The sequence below is a fragment of the Saimiri boliviensis genome, chromosome 14 (genome assembly GCF_048565385.1).
Source record: "Saimiri boliviensis isolate mSaiBol1 chromosome 14, mSaiBol1.pri, whole genome shotgun sequence".
In the NCBI taxonomy this organism is placed as follows: domain Eukaryota; kingdom Metazoa; phylum Chordata; class Mammalia; order Primates; family Cebidae; genus Saimiri; species Saimiri boliviensis.
Window position 1 is genome coordinate 43610211 of NC_133462.1, and position 23465 is coordinate 43633675.

The 23465-nt window shown below is 48.4% G+C and overlaps 1 protein-coding gene and 1 non-coding gene across 3 annotated transcripts; one reads left to right on the forward strand and one right to left on the reverse strand.

Moving 5' to 3' along the window:
* Window positions 1-92: 92 nt before the first annotated feature.
* ZNF555 (zinc finger protein 555) lies at window positions 93-22442 on the reverse strand. 2 transcript variants are annotated; one of them, XM_039465654.2, is made up of 4 exons: window positions 22356-22442; window positions 8509-8635; window positions 5537-5720; window positions 93-4583 (listed from the first exon to the last, which is right to left on the reverse strand). In XM_039465654.2, exons 1-4 carry the CDS (start codon window positions 22356-22358, stop codon window positions 3014-3016), a joined length of 1884 nt encoding a protein of 627 aa, XP_039321588.2. In that variant the 5' UTR covers window positions 22359-22442; the 3' UTR covers window positions 93-3013. The 2 variants fall into 2 exon arrangements, with proteins under 2 accessions (XP_039321588.2, XP_074240925.1); XM_074384824.1 differs by lacking the exon at window positions 22356-22442 and adding an exon at window positions 21212-22259.
* LOC120362879 (small nucleolar RNA SNORA70) lies at window positions 13267-13401 on the forward strand. Its single transcript, XR_005578672.1, has one exon. It is a non-coding gene; the product is annotated as a small nucleolar RNA SNORA70 (small nucleolar RNA).
* Window positions 22443-23465: the final 1023 nt, after the last annotated feature.

Consider the following 23465-nt stretch of genomic DNA (forward strand, 5'->3'; position numbering starts at 1 on the left):
GGTTGGTCTCGATCTCTCGACCTCGTGATCCACCCGCCTCGGCCTCCCAAAGTGCTGGGATTACAGGCTTGAGCCACCGCGCCCGGCCCCTTTTAATTGTTATTAACCACAAACAAGAAATCATTTTAGGCTGGGCAAGGTGGCTCACGCCTGTATATCCCAGCACTTTGGGAGGCCAAGGTGGGAAGATCATGTAAGGTCAGGAGTTGAAGACCAGCCTGGCCAACATGGTGAAACCCTGTCTCTACTAAAAATACAAAAATTAGCAGGGTGTGGTGGTGCATGCCTGTAATCCCAGCTACTGGGGAGGCTGAGGCAGAACTGCTTGAACATGAGAGGCAGAGTATGCAGTGAGCCGAGGTCATGCCACTGCATTCCAGCCTGGGCAACAGAATGAGACTCTGTCTCAAAAAAAGAAAAAAATCATTTTAATGGAAAATGTTATTAAGTATACAGCAATTTAAAATAACATTTATATGACAAAAAAAAGACCCTGTACTTAAGCTGGGCGCGGTGGCTCACGCCTGTAATCCCACACTTTGGGAGGCCGAGGCGGGTGGATCACAAGGTCAAGAGATCGAGGCCATCCTGGTCAACATAGTGAAACTTCGTCTCTACTAAAAATACAAAAAATTAGCTGGGCATGGTGGCACGTGCCTGTAATCCCAGCTACTCGGGAGGCTGAGGCAGGAGAATTGCCTGAACCCAGGAGGCAGAGGTTGTGGTGAGCCGAGATCGCACCATTGCACTCCAGCCTGGGTAACAAGAGCGAAACTCCATCTCAAAAAAAAGAAAAGAAAAAAAGACCCTGTACTTGTATGTACCTGGTAATAATGATTCAAAATGTAATATAATTAAATTAAGAAAATTACAAAGTTGACTTGAAATCCATTAATTCTCTCGGTAAACAAAAAATAACATTTCTTAGTGTTATGTGTTGAATTGGGGCCCCCCAAATTTTTATGTTGAAATTTTAATCTCTAGTACTTCAGTATGTGGAAAGAGAGTTGCGGCCAACATAATTAGTTAAGGTAAAATCATACTGGAGGCGATGAGTGGTGTATACATATAAAAATACTGCTGCATGGAGAGATATATACACAGGGAGAATGCCATGTGAAAATTAAGAATTGCGCTACCATGAGCTAAGGAACTACCAGAAGCTAGGTGAGTTCTGAAACAGAGCCTTCCCTAGCCTCTTCAGAAAAAGCATGGTCCTGCCAATGCCTTGTTTCTAGATTTCTGGCTCCAGAACTGAGAAACAAAGTTAGTTTTCCTGTGTCACCCAGTTTTTGTACTTTGTTGTGGCAGCCCTGGGAAATTATAGAGTCTAGGCCACTAATTTCAAAGCACAGTACATAGGATACTTCTTTTTCTGCTTTCAAAATGGAGTCTTTCTCTGTCACCCAGGCTGGAGGGCAACAGTGTGATCTCGGCTCACTGTAAACTCTGCCTCCCCGGTTCAAGCGATTCTCCCACCTCAGCCTCCCACGTAGCTGGGATTACAGGTACTCACCACCAGGCCTAGATAATTTTTGTATTTTTGGTAGAGATGGGGTTTCACCATGTTGACCACGCTGGTCTCGAACTCCTGACTTCAAGTGACCTTCCCACCTTGGCCTCCCAAAGTGCTGGGATTACAGGTGTGAGCCACTGTGTTTGACTAAATAGGATATTTCTAAGAAATATCTACAGAAGGTTTTCCTTGAAACAAAAGCCACATTATTTTAATGACATATAATCAAATCTAATAATTCAACCTGTATCAGGAAAGTGCATTTAGCGCTGAGTAGTAGAAATCTTCCTAAATCTGGTATCTCAGGAAGTCCTATCTTTCACATAGGACTGGGCCAGCATCCTTAAAAATGCAACAGGGTACAAAATTAAAAAGACAAAAAACAAAGAAATGTAATAAGGTACAAAGTCCCATGTGTTGTTTTTCTTCTTTGGCTGCAACACTGTGGCGTTTGTGGTCGAATCAGGATCACAGAGCCACTGGAAGTATTAAGAGAACAAGGAATTCACCATATAAATTAGATCCTAAGCAAATATGTTAAGATCTACAGAATGGGAGAATCAGCAGCTCAGAGACTGCCAAACAAGACAGTCTGTATCCGTGGTCAAGAGATCATGTAGATTTTCAGAAAAATCCTAACTGCAGGTGATTGACCACACAGGCATATCCCTGATACCAAGTTCATGCAGACATCTGTAGAAGACTATGCCTCTGACAAAAAGTGGAAATCAAGTACTCTTGACTGGCAGGAACAAGGATCTGGAAAACAAGCTGAAGACTGATGTTTGAGAAGCCCCATGCATCTGTCTGCCTCCATTTACTGTGACCCCAAAAGCTCAGTGATGACTTCACTTCTTCATTCAAAATTTCACTCAGGTTATTGCTATTGGTAAACTTGGACATGGAATCATAAAGGAAATACAGTCCAGAAAATGCAGTTCCTAACATTACTCACACTGATATACAATGCAGAACTATCTGCAGCTCTAGAAGTTTCTGTTGTATCAGGAGTCAAAGCCTAGTGTCCAATACACAATCGCAAGCAGAGACAAATGGCAAGGGGCCAACATTAAAAACGACAATTCATTTGAGACTACACTCTTTAAACAACTTTGCATAATTACAAAATTCTGCTGACTACTTCTTAGAAAGAAGATGGAATAAGGTTCCTCTGGCCAAACAATACCAACACTCCCAGGAAGAAAGGTGGGAAATATAATAGGGAAGTGAGATCCAGTATCTGCCACACTAAGTCAGTTACAATTTAAGAAATTAAACCTGAACCTACTTGCATATTATACTTCAAATCATCCATGAGTCCAAAAAATGTAAGAGGAAGGTTTTATTTACTGAATTGTAAGAAAAAAACCCAAAACTACATGTTAAAATTCATGTAGAATAGCTAAGACTATTTAGAGGATTACTTTTCACCTACATGTTTATTTGCAAATGAACTACAGACAAACTCCTGAACTGTGCACTTTCAGGATAAGGAACTCATAAAGGCAGTACCACATTTACAACTTTGATCAGCTCTCTCTCCTGGTGTGGCTTTTCTGAAGCATTGCACATGAATTCATTTGCAGGAGGGTGTCTCACTTTGCACTTGTAGTGCTCTGTAGTGTGTATTCTCACATGTCGTCTTAAGGATGAGGAACAATTAAATGCTTTCCCACAATGCTTACATTTGTAAGGTTTCTCTCCAGTGTGCAGTCTCATATGTATTGGTAAAGATGAAGGCCATTTGAAGACCTTCCCACATTCCTTACATTCATAGGGCTTCTCTACGGTGTGTGTTCTCACATGTTGTTGCAAAAGTTCAGGCCAGCTGAAGGCTTTCCCACACTGCTTGCACTCATAGAGTTTCTCTGCGGTGTGCCTTCTCATATGTTTTTGTAAGGATATGTGGCAATAGAACGCTTTCCCACATAGCTTGCATTCATAGGATTTGTCTTCAGGGTGCATTCTCACATGTTCCCGAAAGCAGGCGGACAAACTGAAGGCTTTCCCACACTGCTTACATTCATAGGGTTTCTCCCTATTGTGTGTTCTCATATGTTTTCGTAAAGATATGGGCCAATTAAAAGTTTTCCCACACTGCTTGCACTCATAGGGTTTCTCTCCCGTGTGCACTCTCATGTGTCCGCGGAAGGATGAGGGATGACTGAACGCTTTCCCGCACTGGTCACATTCATAGGGTTTCTCTCCACCATGAGTCCGTTCATGTCTTCGAAAGGACTGGGGATAAATAAAGGTTTTCCCACACTGTTTGCATTCATAGGGTTTCTCTCCAGTGTGAATCCTTTCATGTCTTCGAAAGGACTGGAGATAAATGAATGTTTTCCCACACTGTTTGCATTCGTAGGGTTTCTGTCCAGTGTGCGTTATCATGTGTCTTCGAAAAGCCGAAGCGTAACTGAAGGCTTCCCCACACTCTTTACATTTATGTGGCTTCTCTCCAGTGTGTGAAATCACATGTCTTCGAAAAGTTGAGGAATAACTAAAGGCTTCCCCACAGTCCTTACATTTATACGGCTTCTCTCCAGTGTGTGTTATTGTGTGTCTTCGAAACGTTGAGGAGTAACTGAAAGCTTTCCCGCATTCCTTACATTTATATGGCTTCTCGCCAGTGTGACTTCTGAGATGACTAGTAAGACTGGAGAGGTCAATGAAGGCTTTCCCACATTGCTTACATTCGTAGGTTTTCTCAGCAGTGTGGATTCGTACATGCCGATTGAGGGAAGAGGTACGAGGGAAGGTTTTCCCACATAATTTACACACATAAGGTCTCTCTCCATTGTGGGTTCTCACATGCATTCTTAGGTGTGAACGGCAACTGTAGGCCTGCCCGCATTCCTGGCACTGATGTGGTTTGCGTCCGGTGTGAACCGTGACAGGACTCCTGAGGGATGTGTGGCGACGCATGAAGACTTTTCCGTATGCGTTGTATTCATACTGTTTCACTCCAGGAGGAATGTTCTTGTAGGGATGCAGGTCTGGAATCTGGCGGAAGTCTTCTCCACATTGATCACGACTTTCACAGACTCTCTCCAACATATGACTTCTACTGAAAATGAAAGCATGTTACTGATGATTTCATTAATGATTTGTTAGTAACTATTAGGAACTATTAGGTTTGCATTTTAACCATTTTCAGTGAAAGTATAGGTCTTTCGTCCTATCTGAATTGCCTGAAAATGAGATAAAGTGAATGTTGTGGAAGATGGTCTGACCACTGCCATTACTAAAACAGTGTTTCTTCGAGGTCAAGATCTCAAGGGCTGCCTGGCCAAGACGGTGAAATCCTGTCTCTATTAAAAATACAAAAATTAGCTTGCCATGTTGGCGGGGGCCTGTAATCCCAGCTACTCAGGAGGATGAGGCAGGAGAATTGCTTGAACCTGGGAGGAGAAGATTGTAGTTAGCCAAGATCATGCCACTGGACTCTAGCTTGGAAAACAGCAAGACCCTGTCTCAAAAAAGAAAAAAAAAAAAAAAAAAAAATCAGTGTTTCTTATGTACAGGGTTTCTTTTTTTTTTCTGAGACAGAGTCTCACTCTGTCACCCAGGCTGGAGTGCAGCGATGCAGTCTTGGCTCACTGCAACCTCTGCCGCCTGGGTTCATGCAATTCTGCCTTAGCCTCCCAAGTAAGTGGAATTACAGGCTTGTGCCACCACACCTTGCCAATTTTTGTATTTTTAGTAGAGATGGGGTTACAGCATGTTGGCCAAGCTGGCCTTGAACTCCTGGCCTCAAGTGATCTGCCCACCTCAGCGCCAGGATTACAGGCGTGAGCCACCATGCCCGTCCGAGGGTTTCTTGATAACAGTTTCCATCTGAATTATGTTTCTAACACTCAATATCTATGCCACATTTAAAGAAATATTATTTGTAAAAGTTCTGTGGATTAAATAAATTTGCAGCTAGGGTTATACGAGTTTTCGTTTGCTTGCTTAAAGTTTAATGACAGACTGAGATGTTCTCCTGAAATACTGTGTTCTCTTGTGAGTGAAACTCACCTGAGATTTCTCCCCTGGTTTGCGTGCTGATCTTCAATGCTAAGATCGTCCCAAATTTTCCCCAAAACAGAGGCCCAGGAAACATTTCTGGTGAACTCTGCTATTTTAGATTCCTTGGATATTTCTTCTCCATAAATATCCTGCTGAGAAACTGAACAACTGGCCTTAAACTGAGTTTCATCATCTGAAACCAAAAAGTAAACAAATTATGTTAGAAGGCACTTGTTAGTTGAAAATGACACTGAGGAGTTTAGCTATTTCAGGACTTTGTCAAATGCAAAATGGTCAAAATGGTAAGCAATTCAATCAACACAGTACTGGTAAACACAGAAAAATTATTTTTTAAAAATAATGAAATTTAGGCTGAGCGCGGTGGCTCATGCCTGTAATCCCAGCACTTCGGGAGGCCGAGGTGGGCGGATCACAAGGTCAAGAGATCGAGACCATCCTGGTCAACATGGTGAAACCCCACCTCTACTAAAAACACAAAACATTAGCTGGGCATGGTGGTGCGTGCCTGTAATCCCAGCTACTCAGGAGGCTGAGACAGGAGAATTGCCTGAACCCAGGAGGTGGAGGTTGCGGTGAGCCGAGATCACGTCATTGCACTCCAGCCTGGGTAACAAGAGCGAAACTCCATCTCAAAATAATAATAATAATAATGAAATTTTCACTGGCTTGAAAAAACAAACTTCATTAGGCCTATCAAAGCCACATCCACAAAGATGGAATGAAGGGAGCTTTCTTTACAAAAAGAAAGAGTCAGCTTAATACACAGATTCTCAGTTGGGCGTGGTGGCTCACACCTGTAATCCCAGCACTTTGGGAGGCCGAGGCAGATGGATCACAAGATCAAGAGATTGAGACTAACCTGACCAACATGGTGAAACCCTGTCTCTACCAAAAAATTTAAAAATTTAAAAATAAATAAATAAATAAATACACTGCACAGCAAAAGAAACAGTCATTAGCGTGAATCGGCAATCAACAGAACGGGAAAAAATTTTTGCAATCTACCCATCTGACAAAGGGCTGATATCCAGAATCTACAAAGAACTAAAACAGATTTACAAGAAAAAAAACAAACAAGCCCATTCAAAAGTGGGTGAAGGATATGAACAGACTGTGGGGAACACTCCCGTGTGAGACCCCTAAAAGGCGTGAGTCTCACTATACGGTGAGTTTGATCCCAAACACAGTTTCCTACTGGAGGCAGTCGAGCTATCCGGAAATATAGGAAGAAAGATGAATGATCAGTTTCTAATATCAACCACAATATCGTTTGGGCCTAAAACTATGCGTTGCTGCTAGACCGAGTAACCCCCTACCAGCAACCAGTTCCTGCTATGACCTTTTTATGACTTTAAGAATAAGTTTTAACCTTTACTTACCTAACTGCCTTGTACCCTAGATAATGGTTTAACTGTTGATATTTGCAAAGAAAAATGCCACCATAAGGGATGGCTTGGATTCCTGACTCAGAGATTCCTGAATAATGTTTTGATATAAACAAGTCTCCTGAATAATGTTTTGATATAAACAAGTCTCCTGAATAATGTTTTGATATAAACAAGTCTCCTGAATAATGTTTTGATATAAACAAGTCTCCTGAATAATGTTTTGATATAAACAAGTCTCGTGGATGATGTTTAGATATAAACAAGCTTTGTGATTGTAGAAAATTTTGTTACTTTTTACAACCATTGATCGCATATCTGACTTCTCTATTGTATAGGCCATGTGAGGCATACATTTACATTCCTCTTACTATGACGTAGATCAAAGCCAAGAAAGTGTATTTATTCCTGGCATTTGAAAAATAAAATTTGCTGTTTAGGCACAGCCTATCAGCCCTCCAGACGCCTCGCTTTTTCTCTCTCTGTCTTTATTATTTTCTCAGGCGCACTCCCTCTTCCAGGTATTGGGACCCTCTTGCAGGTCGAGAGACCCCCGGGCAGACGTGCCTACCCATCCCGATGGTCCACGACAACAGACACTTTACAAAAGAAGACATACATGGGGCCAACAAACATGAAAAATGGTCATCATCACTGGTTGTTAGAGAAATGCAAATCAAAACTACAGAGAGATACCATCTCATGCCAGTTAGAATGGCGATCATTAAAAAATCTGGAGACAACAGATGCTGGAAAGGATGCGGAGAAATAAGAACACTTTTACACTGTTGGTGGGAGTGTAAATTAGTTCAACCATTGTGGAAGACAGTGTGGCGATTCCTCAAGGACCTAAAAATAGAAATCCCATTTGATCCAGCAATCCCATTACTGGGTATATATCCAAAGGATTATAAATCATTCTACTATAAGGACACATGCACATGAATGTTCATTGCAGCACTGTTTACAATAGCAAAGACCTGGAACCAACCCAAATGCCCATCGATGATAGACTGGACAGGGAAAATGTGGCACATATACACCATGGAATACTATGTAGTCATAAAAAATGATGAGTTTGTGTCCTTTGTAGGGACATGGATGAACCTGGAAACCATCATTCTCAGCAAACTGACACAAGAGCAGAAAACCAAACACTGCATGTTCTCACTCATAGGTGGGTGTTGAACAATGACAACACACGGACGCAGGGAGGGGAGCAAAAAACAAAATTCAAAAAATAGTTGGGTGTGGTGATGTGTGCCTGTAATCCCAGCTACTTGGAAGGCTGAGGCAGGAGAATGGCTTGAACCCAGGAGGTGAACGTTGCAGTGAGCCGAGATCACACCATTGTACTCCAGCCTGGTGACAGAGCAAGACTTCGTTTCCCAAAAAAAACATAGATTCTCATTCTCATGGAAAAACCATAACATTCTAGTTCTATGACAGCAGTGACTACATCTGTCTTATTTACCAATTGATTCCCTTTCTACATTCCAAGCCTTGGAACAGGTCTGATGTGTAAGAAATACTTGTTCTCTAAGTAAGTGAAGGAAGGAATGACATCATCCTTACCTACTGAGGCCAGGTTCTGGAAGGTTTCCAGCATCACGTCTCTGTAGAGGTCCCTCTGAGCAGAATCCAGCAAAGCCCACTCCTCCAGGGTGAAGTCCACAGCCACATCCTCAAAGACCACTGAGTCCTAAAACATTCAACGTATTTATGGGAGAACGGTTGAGACTGACAGCCCAGGAGCACAGTACTCAATTCGTACATAGTTCAAACAAGATTCTGTGGTCCCCTGACATCTACCCTGAGACTCAGCTGTTACACCTTTTCCATCCTGTCTACACTCACTTCCTCACACACACTGAATTTATCTCTGTACTTTTACTGTGACCAACTGAAGACATTACTCTCTATCAAAAGGATTCAGACCACATTGGAGCTATCAAACAAATGCTATAAAAATGAAACAAATATTTCCATTTTAAGACCATCAATCTCCTGCCACACAAACTGTTTTAGCTCCTTCCCTGCTACACACAACATCATGTGGCAACACAGAAAACACAGGGTCAAAACTAAATGAAGTTTTTTTTTTTTTGAGACGGAGTTTCGCGCTTGTTATCCAGGCTGGAGTGCAATGGCGCGATCTTGGCTCAACGCAACCTCCGACTCCTGGGTTCAGGCAATTCTCCTGCCTCAGCCTCCTGAGTAGCTGGGATTACAGGCACGCGCCACCATGCCCAGCTAATTTTTTTTTTTTTTTTTTTTTTTGTATTTTTAGTAGAGACGGGGTTTCACCATGTTGACCATGATGGTCTCGACCTCTTGACCTCGTGATCCACATGCCTCGGCCTCCCAAAGTGCTGGGATTACAGGCTTGAGCCACCGCGCCCAGCCTCTGAATGAAGTTTTTTTTTTTTTTTTTTGAAACGGAGTTTCGCTCTTGTTACCCAGGCTGGAGTGTAATGGCGCGATCTCGGCTCACTGCAACCTCTGCCTCCTGGGGCTCAGGCAATTCTCCTGCCTCAGCCTCCTAAGTAGCTGGGATTACAGGCACGCACCACCACGCCCAGCTAGTTTTCTGTATTTTTAGTAGAGATGGGGTTTCACCATGTTGACCAGGATGGTCTCGATCTCTAGACCTCGTGATCCACCCGCCTCAGCCTCCCAAAGTGCTGGGATTACAGGTTTGAGCCACCGCGCCCGGCTTGAATGAAGTTTTAAGGGATAAAAACACTGGCTGGGCACAGTGGCTCACGCCTGTCATCCCAGCACTTTGGGAGGCCGAGGTGGGCTGATCACCTGAGGTCACCAGTTCCAGACCAGCCTGGCCAACATGGTGAAACCCCCTTTCTATGAAAAGTACAAAAATTAGCTGGGCGTGGTGGCTCGCACCTGTAGTCCCAGCTACTCAGGATGGGTGAGGCAGGAGAATCGCTTGAACCTGGAAGGCGCAGGTTGCAGCGAGCCGAGGTCACACCACTGCCCTCCAGCCTAGGGGACAAGAGTGAGACTCCATCTCAAACAAAACAAAACAAAACAAAACCAAAAAAACACTGAAGGACTGGGAACACTCCCTTCTGCCTCCTTCACCAAACATCAGGCCAAGGGGCCTGAGAGGACCCAAGCTGCAATGAGGGTCAGGTAGCCACAGCGTCTTAAAGGACTCAAGGTCCACCTGGCTGAATGAAAACATTCTTTCGAGATGTATTAATTTTAACTCGGAAACTAGAAGTTATTGAGAAATTAGACCTTAGGAAAGAGGAAAAGGACATGAGAACGTAGAACTCCACACATTCTCTACACTGCAAGCCTCAGTGATGGAAGCCCAAAAATTAATCCTGAGTGATTGCTCTGTCTCACACACTTCTGGGTGCACGGTTGTGCTCTTTCTCGTACACACAGGCACACTCACTAAATATACACAGAGTGAGGTGTATACAATGCCAAAACAACTCTTTTCACCAGAGCCAAGAAAAAGGATTCTTGGGCCGGCATGGTGGCTCATGCCTGTAATCTCAGCACTTTGGGAGGCTGAGGTGGGCAGATCATTTGAGGTCAGGAGTTCAAGATCAGCCTGGCCAAAAGCAAAACAAAACAAAACAAAACAAAACAAAACAAAACAAAACAAAACAAACAAAAAAAGATCAGCCTGGCCAACATAGCAAAACCCTGCCTCTACTGAAAATGCAAAAAAAAAAAAAAAAAAAAAAAAAAAGAGCCGGGCGCGGTGGCTCAAGCCTGTAATCCCAGCACTTTGGGAGGCCGAGGCGGGTGGATCACGAGGTCGAGAGATCGAGACCATCCTGGTCAACATGGTGAAACCCCGTCTCTACTAAAAATACAAAAAAAATTAGCTGGGCATGGTGGCTCGTGCCTGTAATCCCAGCTACTCAGGAGGCTGAGGCAGGAGAATTGCCTGAACCCAGGAGGCGGAGGTTGCGGTGAGCCGAGATCGCGCCATTGCACTCCAGCCTGGGTAACAAGAGCGAAACTCCGCCTCAAAAAAAAACCAAACAACAACAACAAAAAATCAGCCAGGCATTGGTGGTTCATGCCTGTAGTCCCAGCTACTCAGGAGGCTGAGGCACAAGAATCGGTTCAACCTGGGAAGCGTAGGTTGCAGTGAGCCGAGATCACGCCATTACACTCCAGCCTGGGCGATCGAGTGGGACTCAGTCTCAAAAAACAAAATAATAATAATTCTTGCTAACCTTAAGGATAAAGTTAAGAGTCCCACTTTGCAAAGGAGTTAACTGAAATCCAAACCATTTGACTATGAATTTGCCATGGTTATAAAAGACAGAAAGGACTCAATAGTGCCTTCCTACAAAATTCCATGTCTCCAATTCCAGGAGGAAGTGACTCCCCACATATCTGTCTAGATGCTGCACTCTCTACTCCTCATTTCCATACTCCATATGGGGCACAGGTGCATGATAGCTCAACCCCTGAGCACAGGAATCACTGAGATGTACGGTTCCTTCAAACTCTGCTTTCTGAAAAAGATAAACTCACTAACATTTGTGAGCAGGAGACAGAATATTGTCAAGCAGCAATTCTGATGCTAGAACATGCCCGTTCAACACAGCAGCAGAGGATCTATAGCACCCTAGTATTGGTACAGGGAACAAAATGACAAGCCTGGGTCAGTTTTAACAGCTCATAGTGCAGTATATTTGCAGTGTGTTAAAAATAAAGTTCCCATATGCACAAAGGCATTAACATTGCCAACCTTAGCCTTGATATTTAGAAAGGCTTTCTGGCAATGCTGTCCTTAGCTGATGTCTGGGAACATGGGTTTTGGGAAGGTTCACACCGCCCTACTTCAGATTACTCATGGTGCAAACAGCACTGTTAACACTCAACAATGGCTTTCCTTCTAGAAACGGCATCTGTGTACATGCCAGGCAGAGGACGCTTATGTGATCAGCCAGCAACAAAAAGCCTGGGCACTGGCCAGACACAGTGGCTCACACCTGTCACCCCAGCACTTTGGGAGGCTGAGGTGGGTGGATCACTTGAGGTCAGGAGTTTGAGACCAGCCTGGCCAACAGGTCTAACCCTAGCTCTACTAAAAATACAAATATTAGCCGGGTGTGGTGGTGCAGGCCTGTAATCCTAGGTACTGAGGAGGCCGAGGCATGAGAATAGCTTGAACCCAGGAGGTGGAAGTCGCAGTGAGCCAAGATTGCACCATTGCACTCCAGCCTGGGCAACACAGACTTCATTAAAAAAAAAAAAAAAATTCAGGCCGGGCGCGGTGGCTCAAGCCTGTAATCCCAGCACTTTGGGAGGCCGAGGCGGGTGGATCACGAGGTCAAGAGATCGAGACCAACGTGGTCAACATGGTGAAACCCCGTCTCTACTAAAAATACAAAAAATTAGCTGGGCATGGTGGTGCGTGCCTGTAATCCCAGCTACTCAGGAGGCTGAGGCAGGAGAATTGCCTGAACCCAGGGGGCAGAGGTTGCGGTGAGCCGAGATCGCGCCATTGCACTCCAGCCTGGGTAACAAGCGCGAAACTCCGTCTCAAAAAAAAAAAAAAAAAAAAAAATTCCTGGGCACTGAGTCTCCAAGGAGCTTCTTCAGTGGCCATTTCATAGGTTGTCACAACTCATTGCTGCGGGAATCAGATGCACTCTGCATGACCCCACTGGGAAAGCACTCCTTAAAGCTCGACCGGGTTTCATTTACACTTCTCCCCATGTCCCTTCCCACTGCTGATCCTCCTACGTGTCCTTCTGTCGTATCAAAGCACAGTCACGAGTATGACCGTATGTCGCGTCCTGTGACTCCTACCAGCAGGATGCAGGAGTGGTCTTGGGGTCACTGACAGAGTTGGCACAAGAGGTGGGATTGCTAGGATGACCCTGACTCACTGAAATATGGCAAAAGCACTGTTTGGAAAAAAGGAAGGATGAAGGGTAGGGGATGGTAAGCCGTCGGTGCCTGGGTGGCTGTGGAGTCTATTCACGGTATGAAACAATGGCTGAGCTGTCTGCTGTGAGTTGGCAGACGACAGAGCGAGAACGGATAGATCCGGCTGCAGCAGGGTGGGCTCGTGGGATGTCCTGGCTGCTTTTGGCCGAGCAAGCCGTGAGACAAGAAAACGGACAGCGGCCTTTGGGTTTTGTTCTCTCCTCCAGGTAGGAGAAAGGGCGTCCATGTTCTGAAAGCTAAGCTTTGGGCGAGGAAACTGGTGAAAGTCTGTGTTGCGCTGGAAGGGAAGAGAAGTTAAACCGATTCCCAAGGCTGGAGAAAAATTTTAGGTAAACCCCGGGGAAGCAGGGTGTCGCCAGGCTCTTTTAAAACCTGCTGCTACCGCAGCCAATTAAACCGACTGGGTTCCTTTCCTCATGGGGGCCCAGTGTGCAATGGCCGCAAACAGCAGCTTCCTTGGTAGTGCATGCAGCCTGTTTCTTGGATGGGTTGCTCTAAGGGACCTTGGAGACAGGCCTTCCAGATGTATGTTCATGTGTCTCACCTTGCCGCTGCCCCAATGTAGGCTCCAAACAGGCATGCGAGGTGCCTTTGGAAAGCCCCAGGGCACTGTGGCCAGGGTTCACATTGGCCAAGTGATCATGTCCATCCGCACCAAGCTGCAGAACAAGGAGCACGTGACTGAGGCCCCGCGCAGGGCCAAGTTCAAGTTCCCTGGCCGCCGGAAGAGCCACATCTCAAAGAAGTGGGGCTTCACCAAGTTCAGTGCTGATGAATTTGAAGACATGGTGGCTGAGAAGCGGCTCATTCCAGATGGCTGTGGGGTTAAGTACATCCCCAATCGTGGCCCTCTGGACAAGTGGCGGGCCCTGCACTCACGAGGGCTTCCACTGTGCTGTCCCCTCATAATATGAACCAATAAATGTACTTCTTGTCCAAAAAAAAACCAAAAAAACAAAAAAAAACAAAAAAAAACTTGCTGCTGGTTAGAAAAAAAAGGCTGGAGTGTTCCCTGCCTCCCGCTGCTTTACCTCCTGAGCAGCCGTGGTCTCCCCTGGTAGCATAATGCCATCCCTGTAAATGCTGAACTGACTGCCAGACGTTTGCTGCAAGTGGTCCCCAGAAGCACGTGTCCGTGTCCCAATTCCCGGTACCGGTGATTATCACCTTATTTGTAAATAGGGTCTGCAGATGTTATCAATGAAAATGACATCCTCTAATCCAATGGGCCCTACTGCAATATGACTGGTGTCTTTACAAGAGGAAAATGTCACATGAAGACAGAAGCACACAGGGAAGGCGGCCATGTGAAGAGGCAGGTAGAGACTGGAATTACAGGGCGTGAGCAAAGGAACACCTGGGGCTACCAGACGCTCTAAGAGACAAGGAATACTACTGCTTCTGCCTGTATGATAGAAACGAAAGAAAACGGCAATTTCTGTGATTTTCAAAACACTACAGGGATCACCTCAATCAGTTTTGTTTTAAGTGAGACGCAACTTCCTTGCTTTTTGCCCGTGGTGCACGGATTGGAATTTAAACTCTGAGAAATCAGATTAGGTCTCCACAACTGACTTTTCCTATCATTTTTCCTACTGAAGTTTCAGGGAAAAGGGAAACAAATGAAAAGAAAGGCAATCTCTAAGTGACGACACACTTTTGGCACTTTAAGTAGCGGTTTTTAGTTTGTTAATGCGGTCTTAGGAAAACCTGTTTCTGAGGACCTTCAAGAGTTGACAGTTCTCAAGCCGGATGTGCCTATTTTTAACGGGGTCCGTCTGGACTCTGAGACTCGCAAGACCGAAAGGGCTTAGGAAATGCTTGCTTGCAACTTGATTTTGGAACACAGCTGTCCAACCCAGCAATATCTAGGCTTTGCTGCTGTAGAAGAAAAGCCTTCGGCGTTGTAGAGGATTCTGAACTCAGATCCTAACTGCCTGGACTTGACTCTAGGCTAGAACCTGACCCTGCCCACTGCACGTTCATTCTCACCATGTCCACTGCTGACTCAGCCTTCACCGTGCTGCCCGAGAGCAGGGCTAGGCTCCGTGAAGAGGACTCTAACTCAGCAAACACTGCAGAGTTAGAATGCTCCTGGGTAAGGCCCTGGACTAACAGAAACATCACGGGTACTGGCCGGTCCCTCTGGGTCACTCACCGTTGCCCACCATGCAGGACTGGCTCGCTCTCCGATGGAACTGTCTCAAGTCAAGCTGCTCTTTTCAGCACTGCGACTGAAACATCCCCCTCTTCCTGGAGGAAACGTCCCACACAGCTGTGAGTGCTCTGAATGCGGGTGGCTGCTAAGCCTCCGGTCACACCTAACAATACTGAGGCAGCAGCAAGTGGCCCCAGGTCCCGAACTTTCCACAGAGGACCCTCCAGGTGTCGTCCATACCGCAGAGGTGAATGAACTGGCATCATGGACACGCAAAACTGCTTGAAAATGATGCCTGAGGCACAGCCTCTGAAGCTGAGGACTCAGCTGAGTTACTTGGTCTACACTGAGAACCCTAGGACAGGAGGCCCACAGGGGGAGGTCACCCCGGGGTCCTGCTAAGCTGACTGCCTGCCCAATCAATGTCCTGCATGGGGTGTCCCGACCACTACAAGCAAGGCGTTTCTGAGGGGACTACATGTCCCCTGGAGGCTTAAACTTCTTTTTCACTTAACCTGGCACTCAGGGCACTGCCTTGTCCCTGGAAGACATTCAGCTAAGTCCGACTTACCGGCCAGAGTGAGGCTGTGCAGGAACTCGTGCTTCTCTCCAGTAAAAAATAATAACGGGGTCGGGAAGGGAATAATACAGAAAGGTAATGAGCCCCCTGGCTTTCTAAGACCTTTGTGGTCCAAACATGTGAAAAAATGCTCAACACCACTATTCATCAGGGAAACGCAAACAGAAAGCTCAATAAGACACTGTCGCACACCAGTCAGAATGGCTATCACGGAAAAGTTAAAAAATAACAGAGGCGGCCGGGCGCAGTGGCTCAAGCCTGTAATCCCAGCACTCTGGGAGGCTGAGGTGGGTGGATCATGAGGTCAAGAGATCGAGACCATCCTGGTCAACATGGTGAAACCCCGTCTCTACTAAAAATACAAAAAAATCACTGGGCATGGTGGCACGTGCCTGTAATCCCAGCTACTCAGGAGGCTGAGGCAGGAGAATTGCCTGAGCCCAGGAGGCGGAGGTTGCGGTGAGCCGAGATCGCGCCATTGCACTCCAGCCTGGGTAACAAGAGCGAAACTCCGTCTCAAAAAAAAAAAAAAGAAAAAGAAAAATAACAGAGGCTTGCAAGGCTGTGAAGGGAATGCTTACACATGGCTGGTGGGAATGTACAGTGGTGCGACCTCTGTGGAAAGCAGGACGGAGGTTTCTCAAAGAACTAAACACAGAGCTACCGCTCAATCCAGCAGTCCCGCTACTGGGTATCTACCAAAGGAAAAGAAATCACTCTACCAAAACCGCAGCAGTGGTGTGTTCACTGCAGCGCTGTTCCCAATAGCAAAGACATGTGTGGGTCAAGATGGCCAGGGGAGACCTACGTCAATTCTAGCTAATGACAAGATTGCTTGGCTCACAGTGGACTGAAGTTTATACACCAGACTGAACTATATCACTGGTGCAGTTAATTAGAAGTCAAGCAGCAACAGGAGGCCTAAGGCAAAGACCGTCGGAGAGTGCGGTGACACCGGGGAGCACCGCGGGGTGGCTGCAGAGCAGGGGATACTGCTCTGGTCCCACGAATGCCTCCTCAGCACGGAGCCTGTAAAAGGCCTCGTAGGAGGGCGTAAGCCAAGATCTCTGAGAAGGAAGGCGACTTCCGCTCACGAGATCCAGGAGGGTCTTTGCAGATGGGAGATGGAGAGGAGGAGAAAAGCCTTGGGGGGCAGAGATCACGGAACATCTCGGGCTCTGCCTCCGTTCTGGGAATATGGAGTGATTTTATTTATTTATTTATTTATTTATTTATTTATTTATTTATTTATTTTTGAGACGGAGTTTCGCTCTTGTTACCCAGGCTGGAGTGCAATGGCGCGATCTCGGCTCATCGCAACCTCCGCCTCCTGGGTTCAGGCAATTCCCCTGCCTCAGCCTCCTGAGTAGCTGGAATTACAGGCACATGCCACCATGCCCAGCTTATTTTTTGCACTTTAGTAGAGACGGGGTTTCACCATGTTGACCAGGATGGTCTCGATCTCTTGACCTCGTGATCCACCCGCCTCGGCCTCCCAAAGTGCTGGGATTACAGGCTTGAGCCACCGCGCCCGGCCTTGGAGTGATTTTAATTGCTCTATGTCCTCAATGCTCGGGAGATAAAAGCCCCTTGACGCACTGGGAGTGGTCAGACCGGGTGGCTCCTCATCTGCTATACTTCTGATGCAGCTGCACCCAGATAACAGTTGGTGATGAACTCAGACCACTAGTTTAACATGTCTTAGAAGGATCTCAAGTGCTCTCCACCTGGATACCTTACCTACCCCTTCACCCTCCCCTTCCACGCCCATAAGATCAATGAGATTATACACATAATAAAATTGTATGGAGCCCAGAGCTCGGGGCCAATGTGTTTTCCACACTTGCGCTGGTCCCCTGGACTAATGCTGTAAATTCTACTGTGTCTCTGTCTTTATTTCCTTTTCTCAATCCCTCCCTACCGCCAGGACTAAGGGCATCCACGTATGGGGTTGGGCTGGTACCCAACAGACATGGAATCAACCTAGGTGACCACAGCCAGTGGATTACAGAAAATGTGGAACATACCCACCATGGAATATTACACAACCATGAAAAAGAAGGAAGTTCTAAGGCCGGCTGCTTCACCTGGAGGCCGGACACACCCACCTCTGCACTCAGCACCTGACTCTGCACCGGGCACCATGTTCTGCACTCGGCACCTAGCTCTGCCACCTAGCTGTGCCACATGGCTCCTCTGGAAGGCTCCGGCTAATGCAACCCTGGCCGGCTCTCTCACCGGAAAACCCGCCCAACAACCCGCCAACCAATAGCGGCCCGCCCCGTCTCAATCCCGCTCCCCTGGACCCAATCAGAGCACCCAGCTGTTGCTCGTTCCTCATAGCCATAACCCCCGACCCCAGGAAGTCAGCGCGACTTCTCTGGCCCCTTTCCCCAGGACCATGGAACTTCGTCCCGGGGCTGAAAAAACATGGCGTTTAATTCACAGACAAAAAAGTAGAAACAACAGACGCCAGGGATTCCACATGGAAGGACCGAGGGGGAAAGGGCTGAACAACCCCCTCGTGGCTACTATGTCCACTATCTGGGTGACAAGATCAATGGAAGCCCAAACCTCAGCATCATGCAGTATACCCTTGAAAGAAACCTGCACATGCCCTAGGAGTCTGAAATGAAAATAACAATTCCACTGCAGTCAGTGGACTCTCACACCAGTCGGAGTGGCCATTATTCAACTGGCTCAGTCAGTCCAGGATCCGGAAGAGCACCAGTGAAATCAGTAATGCCGTCCTGCTTCACAGGGTCCTTCCATAATAATTTTGTAGAAGGGCCAGGCACGGTGGCTCACGTCTGTCATCTCAGCACTCTGGGAGTCCAAGGCAGGCAGATCAGGAGTTCGAGACTCACCTGGCCAACACGGCGAAACCCCGCCTCTACTAGAAATGCCAAAACAAATACATACATATGGCCAAGTGCAATGGCTCACACCTGTAATCCCAGCACTTTGGGTAGCTGAGGAGGGCAGATCACTGAGGTCAGGAGTTCAAGACCAGCCTGGCCAACATGGTGAAACCCCAACTCTACTAAAACTACAAAAATTAGCTGGGCGTGGTGGCAGGTGCCTGTAATCCCAACTACTCGGGGGGCTGAGGCAGGAGAATTGCTTGAACCCAGGAGGCGGAGGGTGCAGTGAGCCGAGATCCTGCCATTGCACTCCGGCCGGGGCGACAAGAGCCAAACAGCCTCTCAAAACAAACAAACAAACAAACAAAAACAATAAAGTTAGGCAGGTGTGGTGGCAGATACCTATAGTCCCAGCTGCTTAAGAGGCTGAGGCAGGAGAATTGCTTCAACCCAAGAGCCAGACACTGCAGTGAGCCGAGACAGCACCACTGCACTCCAGCCTAGGGAGCAGAGTGAGACCCTGTCGCAAAAAAAAAAGCAAAGGAACACAGCCCTGAGGCAGCCCCTGTGTACGGGGAAATCAGGTGAGTGCCAGGGCCAGCAGAGCAGGAGCTGAACGTTTTAATATATGGAGCCACCACAAATTGTCAGCTAAACAAGAAAAGTATCTTGTATTCTACCTACTTCAGGAACAACAAAAAATATATTACGGAATTAAGGAAAGGGTACTGGAGTATTGGAAGCAAAACAGAATCATACACTGCTAAAAATTCTCCACTATGTCAAGGAGATTAACATTATTTTGGTAAATTTTCATGATTTACCTGCAACATGTTTTGTGGAAATGTATTCGTTTTTCTGCACCTATAGTGGAAAGGAGATTTTTCTCTATATCTCTGAGTTTCTTCTCCCCAGTAACATTTTGAAGTCTAGGCCCTGGAATCCTATTTGTTGGATTGTCCTGCCTGCAAAGTTGGCCATTTTTTTTTTTCTTTTAAGATGGAGTCTTGCTCTGTCACCAGGCTGGAGTGCAGTGGCACGATCTCAGCTCACTGCAACCTCCGCCTCCTAGATTCAAGCAATTCTTCCACCGCAGAGTCCCAAATTGCTGGGATTACAAGTGCGCGCCACCATACCCAGCTAATTGTTGTATCTTTAGTAGAGACAGTGTTTCACCATGGTGGCCAGGATGGTCTCGATCTCAACCTCGTGATCCGCCCGCCTCGGCCTCCAAAGTGCTGGGATTACCGGCATGAACCACCGCACCCGGCCAAGTTGGCCTTTTGCAAAGAAAAGAACAAGGCTGGTAGAGGCGGGAGAATCACTTGAGCTCAGGACTTTGAGACCAGCATGGGCAACATAGTGAGACCTCATCCCTTAAAAAAAAAAAAATTACAAAAACTTAGGCACGGTGGCCCACGTCTGGAGTCCCTGTGTTCAGGAGGCTGAGGGAGGAGGATCACTTGAGTCAAGGAGGTGGAGGCTGCACTGAGCTGTGATCCAAAGAAATAACAGTAATAAAAGAAAAGGTAACAGATCTGAGAAAGTTACACACCCCCTCTCCAGGCGATGTTTCACATGTGGAATATAAGACAAACATTTTAATTTTTTTCCTGAAATTCACCGCGTTGGAAATTTTTTTATTTTTTTGAGACGGAGTCTCACTCTGTCACCAGACTGGAACTGCAGTGGTGCAATCTCGGCTCACTACAATCTCCGCCTCCTGGCTTCAAGTGATTCTCCTGCCTCAGCCTCCTGAGTAGCTGGGATTACAGGCTAGTGCCACCACATTCAGTTGATTTTTGTATTTTTAGTAGAGACGGGGTTTTATCATGTTGGCCAGGATGGTCTCGATCTCCTGACCTTGTGATCTGCCTGCCAAGGCCTCCCAAAATGCTGGGATTACAGGCGTGAACTACCGCGCCAGGACAATTTTTTTTTTTTTGACACAGTCTCACTTCATCGCCCAGGCTAGAGTGCAGAGTCACAACCTCCACCTCTGGGGTTCAAGTGATTCTCCTGCCTCAGCCTCCCGAGTAGCTGGGACTACAGGCATCTGCCACCACGCATGGCTAATTTTTGTAGTTTTAGCAGGGATGGGTTTCACCATGTTGGCCAGGCTGGTCTCCAACTCCTGACCTCAAGTGATCCGCCCGCCTCGGCCTCCCAAAGTGCTGCGATTACAGGTGTGATCTACCACGCCCGGCCTGGAAATATATTATCTTCCAAGTTCTATGAATTAAATGAAAGTTTTTTTTTTTTTTTTTTTTTTTGAGACGGAGTTTCGCTCTTGTTACCCAGGCTGAAGTGCAATGGCGCGATCTCGGCTCACCGCAACCTCTGCCTCCTGGGTTCAGGCAATTCTCCTGCCTCAGCCTCCTGAGTAGCTGGGATTACAGGCACGTGCCACCATGCCCAGCTAATTTTTTTTGTATTTTTAGTAGAGACGGGGTTTCACCATGTTGACCAGGATGGTCTCGATCTCTTGACCTCGTGATCCACCCGCCTCAGCCTCCCAAAGTGCTGGGATTACAGGCGTGAGCCACCACGCCCGGCGCAATGAAAGTTTCATTTACTAAAAACGGAGGCACCAGTAAGTGAACAAAATCTTTTCACAGTGACAAGTCCAGGGAGGGGTCAGGCTACCACGAGGAGGAACCCCTGCCACCAACTCAGGTGATAGTCCTCGGCCAGGAATCCCATTTGCTATTCCCCAGAACAGACCTGAGACGCTTCCTACACACTTTCCAGGGAATTGTGAAAGGAGACATTTCCGTGGTTTTTATCCTTCGTTTGCGGTCAGTGGCTACTGGACACGAATGCCCCAGCCTCCCAGGCGTCTGCACTGTGGGTCTGCACGCATTTGCTTTTGGGGTCCTTGCTCTCCCTCTCGGGTGTGGGTTTCATTGGTCTCTTCAGTGACCTTTCTTCCTTGGTGTAAGAACCCAGGGGCCAGGAACACTTGCTTTTCCCCCTTACCTATCCCAGACATCTTGGGGTCAGAGGGGACAAGAAGTGCCCAAGAAGGAAACCGGGATTTAGGGGACGAAACCTGGCGCGACCAACTGGCTTGTGGGCGAACTGGCTCCATCCCGGGGCGGGCCCCTCCTCTCCCCGAAGCTGGGTCGCTCCTCCAGCGTCCTCCTTCCGGATGGACTTGGGAACTGCAGACTCAGTTTCTCCACGGAGCGACCCCTCGCCCGGCCAGGAGGTGGAGGCGAGCGGGGGCTGAGGCCTCTGCAGGTTGGAGGCGCCAGAACGCTCCCGCCGGCTCGCTGAGGTCCTACTGCTCCCGGCCTGTCCCCGGAGGAAGCCGGGGTGCCCCAGACACCGCGGCCGGGGGCGTGGAGCCTCCCAGGAGCTGAGCCCCGAGAGCGCCGGAGGAGACGGCACCGACTCCCGACCCGCACCCTAGGAGGCCCCGCGGCGTCGGCCCAGGGCGGGTTCGGGGAGGGGAGCCAGGAGCGCACCGGGGGATCTCGGGCGACCCTGCCTACCGCGGTCCCGGCGCCCCGAAGCCGCAGCCAAACGCTCGGAGGCGCCGCGACCGGGGGCGGGAATGGGGGTCGGGAGCGCAGGGACGAAGGGGCCCAGGGACCACGGGGCCGCGGTCGAGCTCCGGGCGCCGCTTTCCGCTCTGCAGCCTCAGGGCCGGGGGTGGACGGGGACCTGGACCTCGAAGCGCCCCGGCCGCAGCCTCAGCGTGGGAGGAGGGGCCGCGCGGGACCCTGGGCCCAGGCGCTCGTCCAGCTCCGCCCTCGCGGGGACCGCCCCGCGCGTCCCCGAGCCCCGCCCGGCCGCGGTCTCAGGTGGACACCGGTTCCCGCCCCCCCGCCCCGCCCGGCAACGTCTCCCGCGCGGCACTTACCATGTCCCGGAACGATTTCTCCGCGACCGGCGCAAGTGAGCGTGACTGGAACCCGGACGCCGGGGACCGCTAGGGGCAGGCGGGGCACTCGAGGCAGGACGACAGACACATCCCGTCCCGGAGGTCTGATTGGACAGAGCTCGGGAAGCCACGCCTCTGATTGGACATTGCTGCCAACGTCAGCAACCCTGATTGGACAATTTCCCGGTCCGTTCCCTGATTCTATAAATTGGGCAGGTCCCCGGATATCAACTGGGCGTCCCTGATTGGACAGTTGTCTAGGCTGCCTGCCTCTGTCTGTCCTGATTGGATAGTTCCCTAGGACCCAACCCCTGCTGCCCGAAAGACGGGCATGTAGCGAACACCCGTGGATGTCCTGCCCGGCGGGGACACTGGTTTCTGTGTGAACGCGCTTCAGTCCGTGGCAGACCCCGCATCTCTCTGCAACTCGGCCGCCCCTCCCGCGTCCTCCTCCCTCCCGGACGGGCGTGGGAAATCCAAACTCGGTTTCCCCACGGAACAACCCCTTGTCCTCTGGCCAGAAGGTGGAGTTGAGCGCGCAGCCTCAGCCTTGCAGGGCAAGCGGGGGACTGAGCCCCAGTTCTGTGGGGCTGAGGCCTACGTGGGCGCGGGGTCCGCGGCTGTGACGTCATCGCACTGTCCCGCGTGGGCACGGCGCGGTGGAGGCCCCGCCTCGGGGACTGGGCATCCGGAGACCTGGCCTGGGGCAGGCCAAACCGGAAACCTGGCATTGGGCAGGAACTTTGCTCGAAGATTTTTTCTTTTCTTTTTTCTTTTTTGAGACGGAGTTTCGCTCTTGTTACCCAGGCTGGAGTGCAATGGCGCGATCTCAGCTCACCGCAGCCTCCACCCCCTGGGTTCAGGCAATTCTCCTGCCTCAGCCTCCTGAGTAGCTGGGATTACAGGCACGCGCCACCATGCCCAGCTAATTTTTTGTATTTTTAGTAGAGACGGGGTTTCACCACGTTGACCAGGATGGTTTCGATCTCCTGACTCGTGCAATCTGAAGATTTATGCGATGTTCGTTAAAACCCTCAAGCTCGGCCGGGTGCAATGGCTCACGCCTGTAATACCAGCTCTTTGGGAGGC

Excerpts from the sequence above, each read along its gene's own strand:
- ZNF555 (XM_039465654.2), bottom strand. Across the intron at positions 5,721-8,508 it reads CCAGAACCTGGCCTCAGTAG|ATGATGAAACTCAGTTTAAG; the intron begins GTAAGGATGATG and ends TTTTGGTTTCAG. Across the intron at positions 4,584-5,536 it reads AACCAGGGGAGAAATCTCAG|TAGAAGTCATATGTTGGAGA; the intron begins GTGAGTTTCACT and ends TTTCATTTTCAG.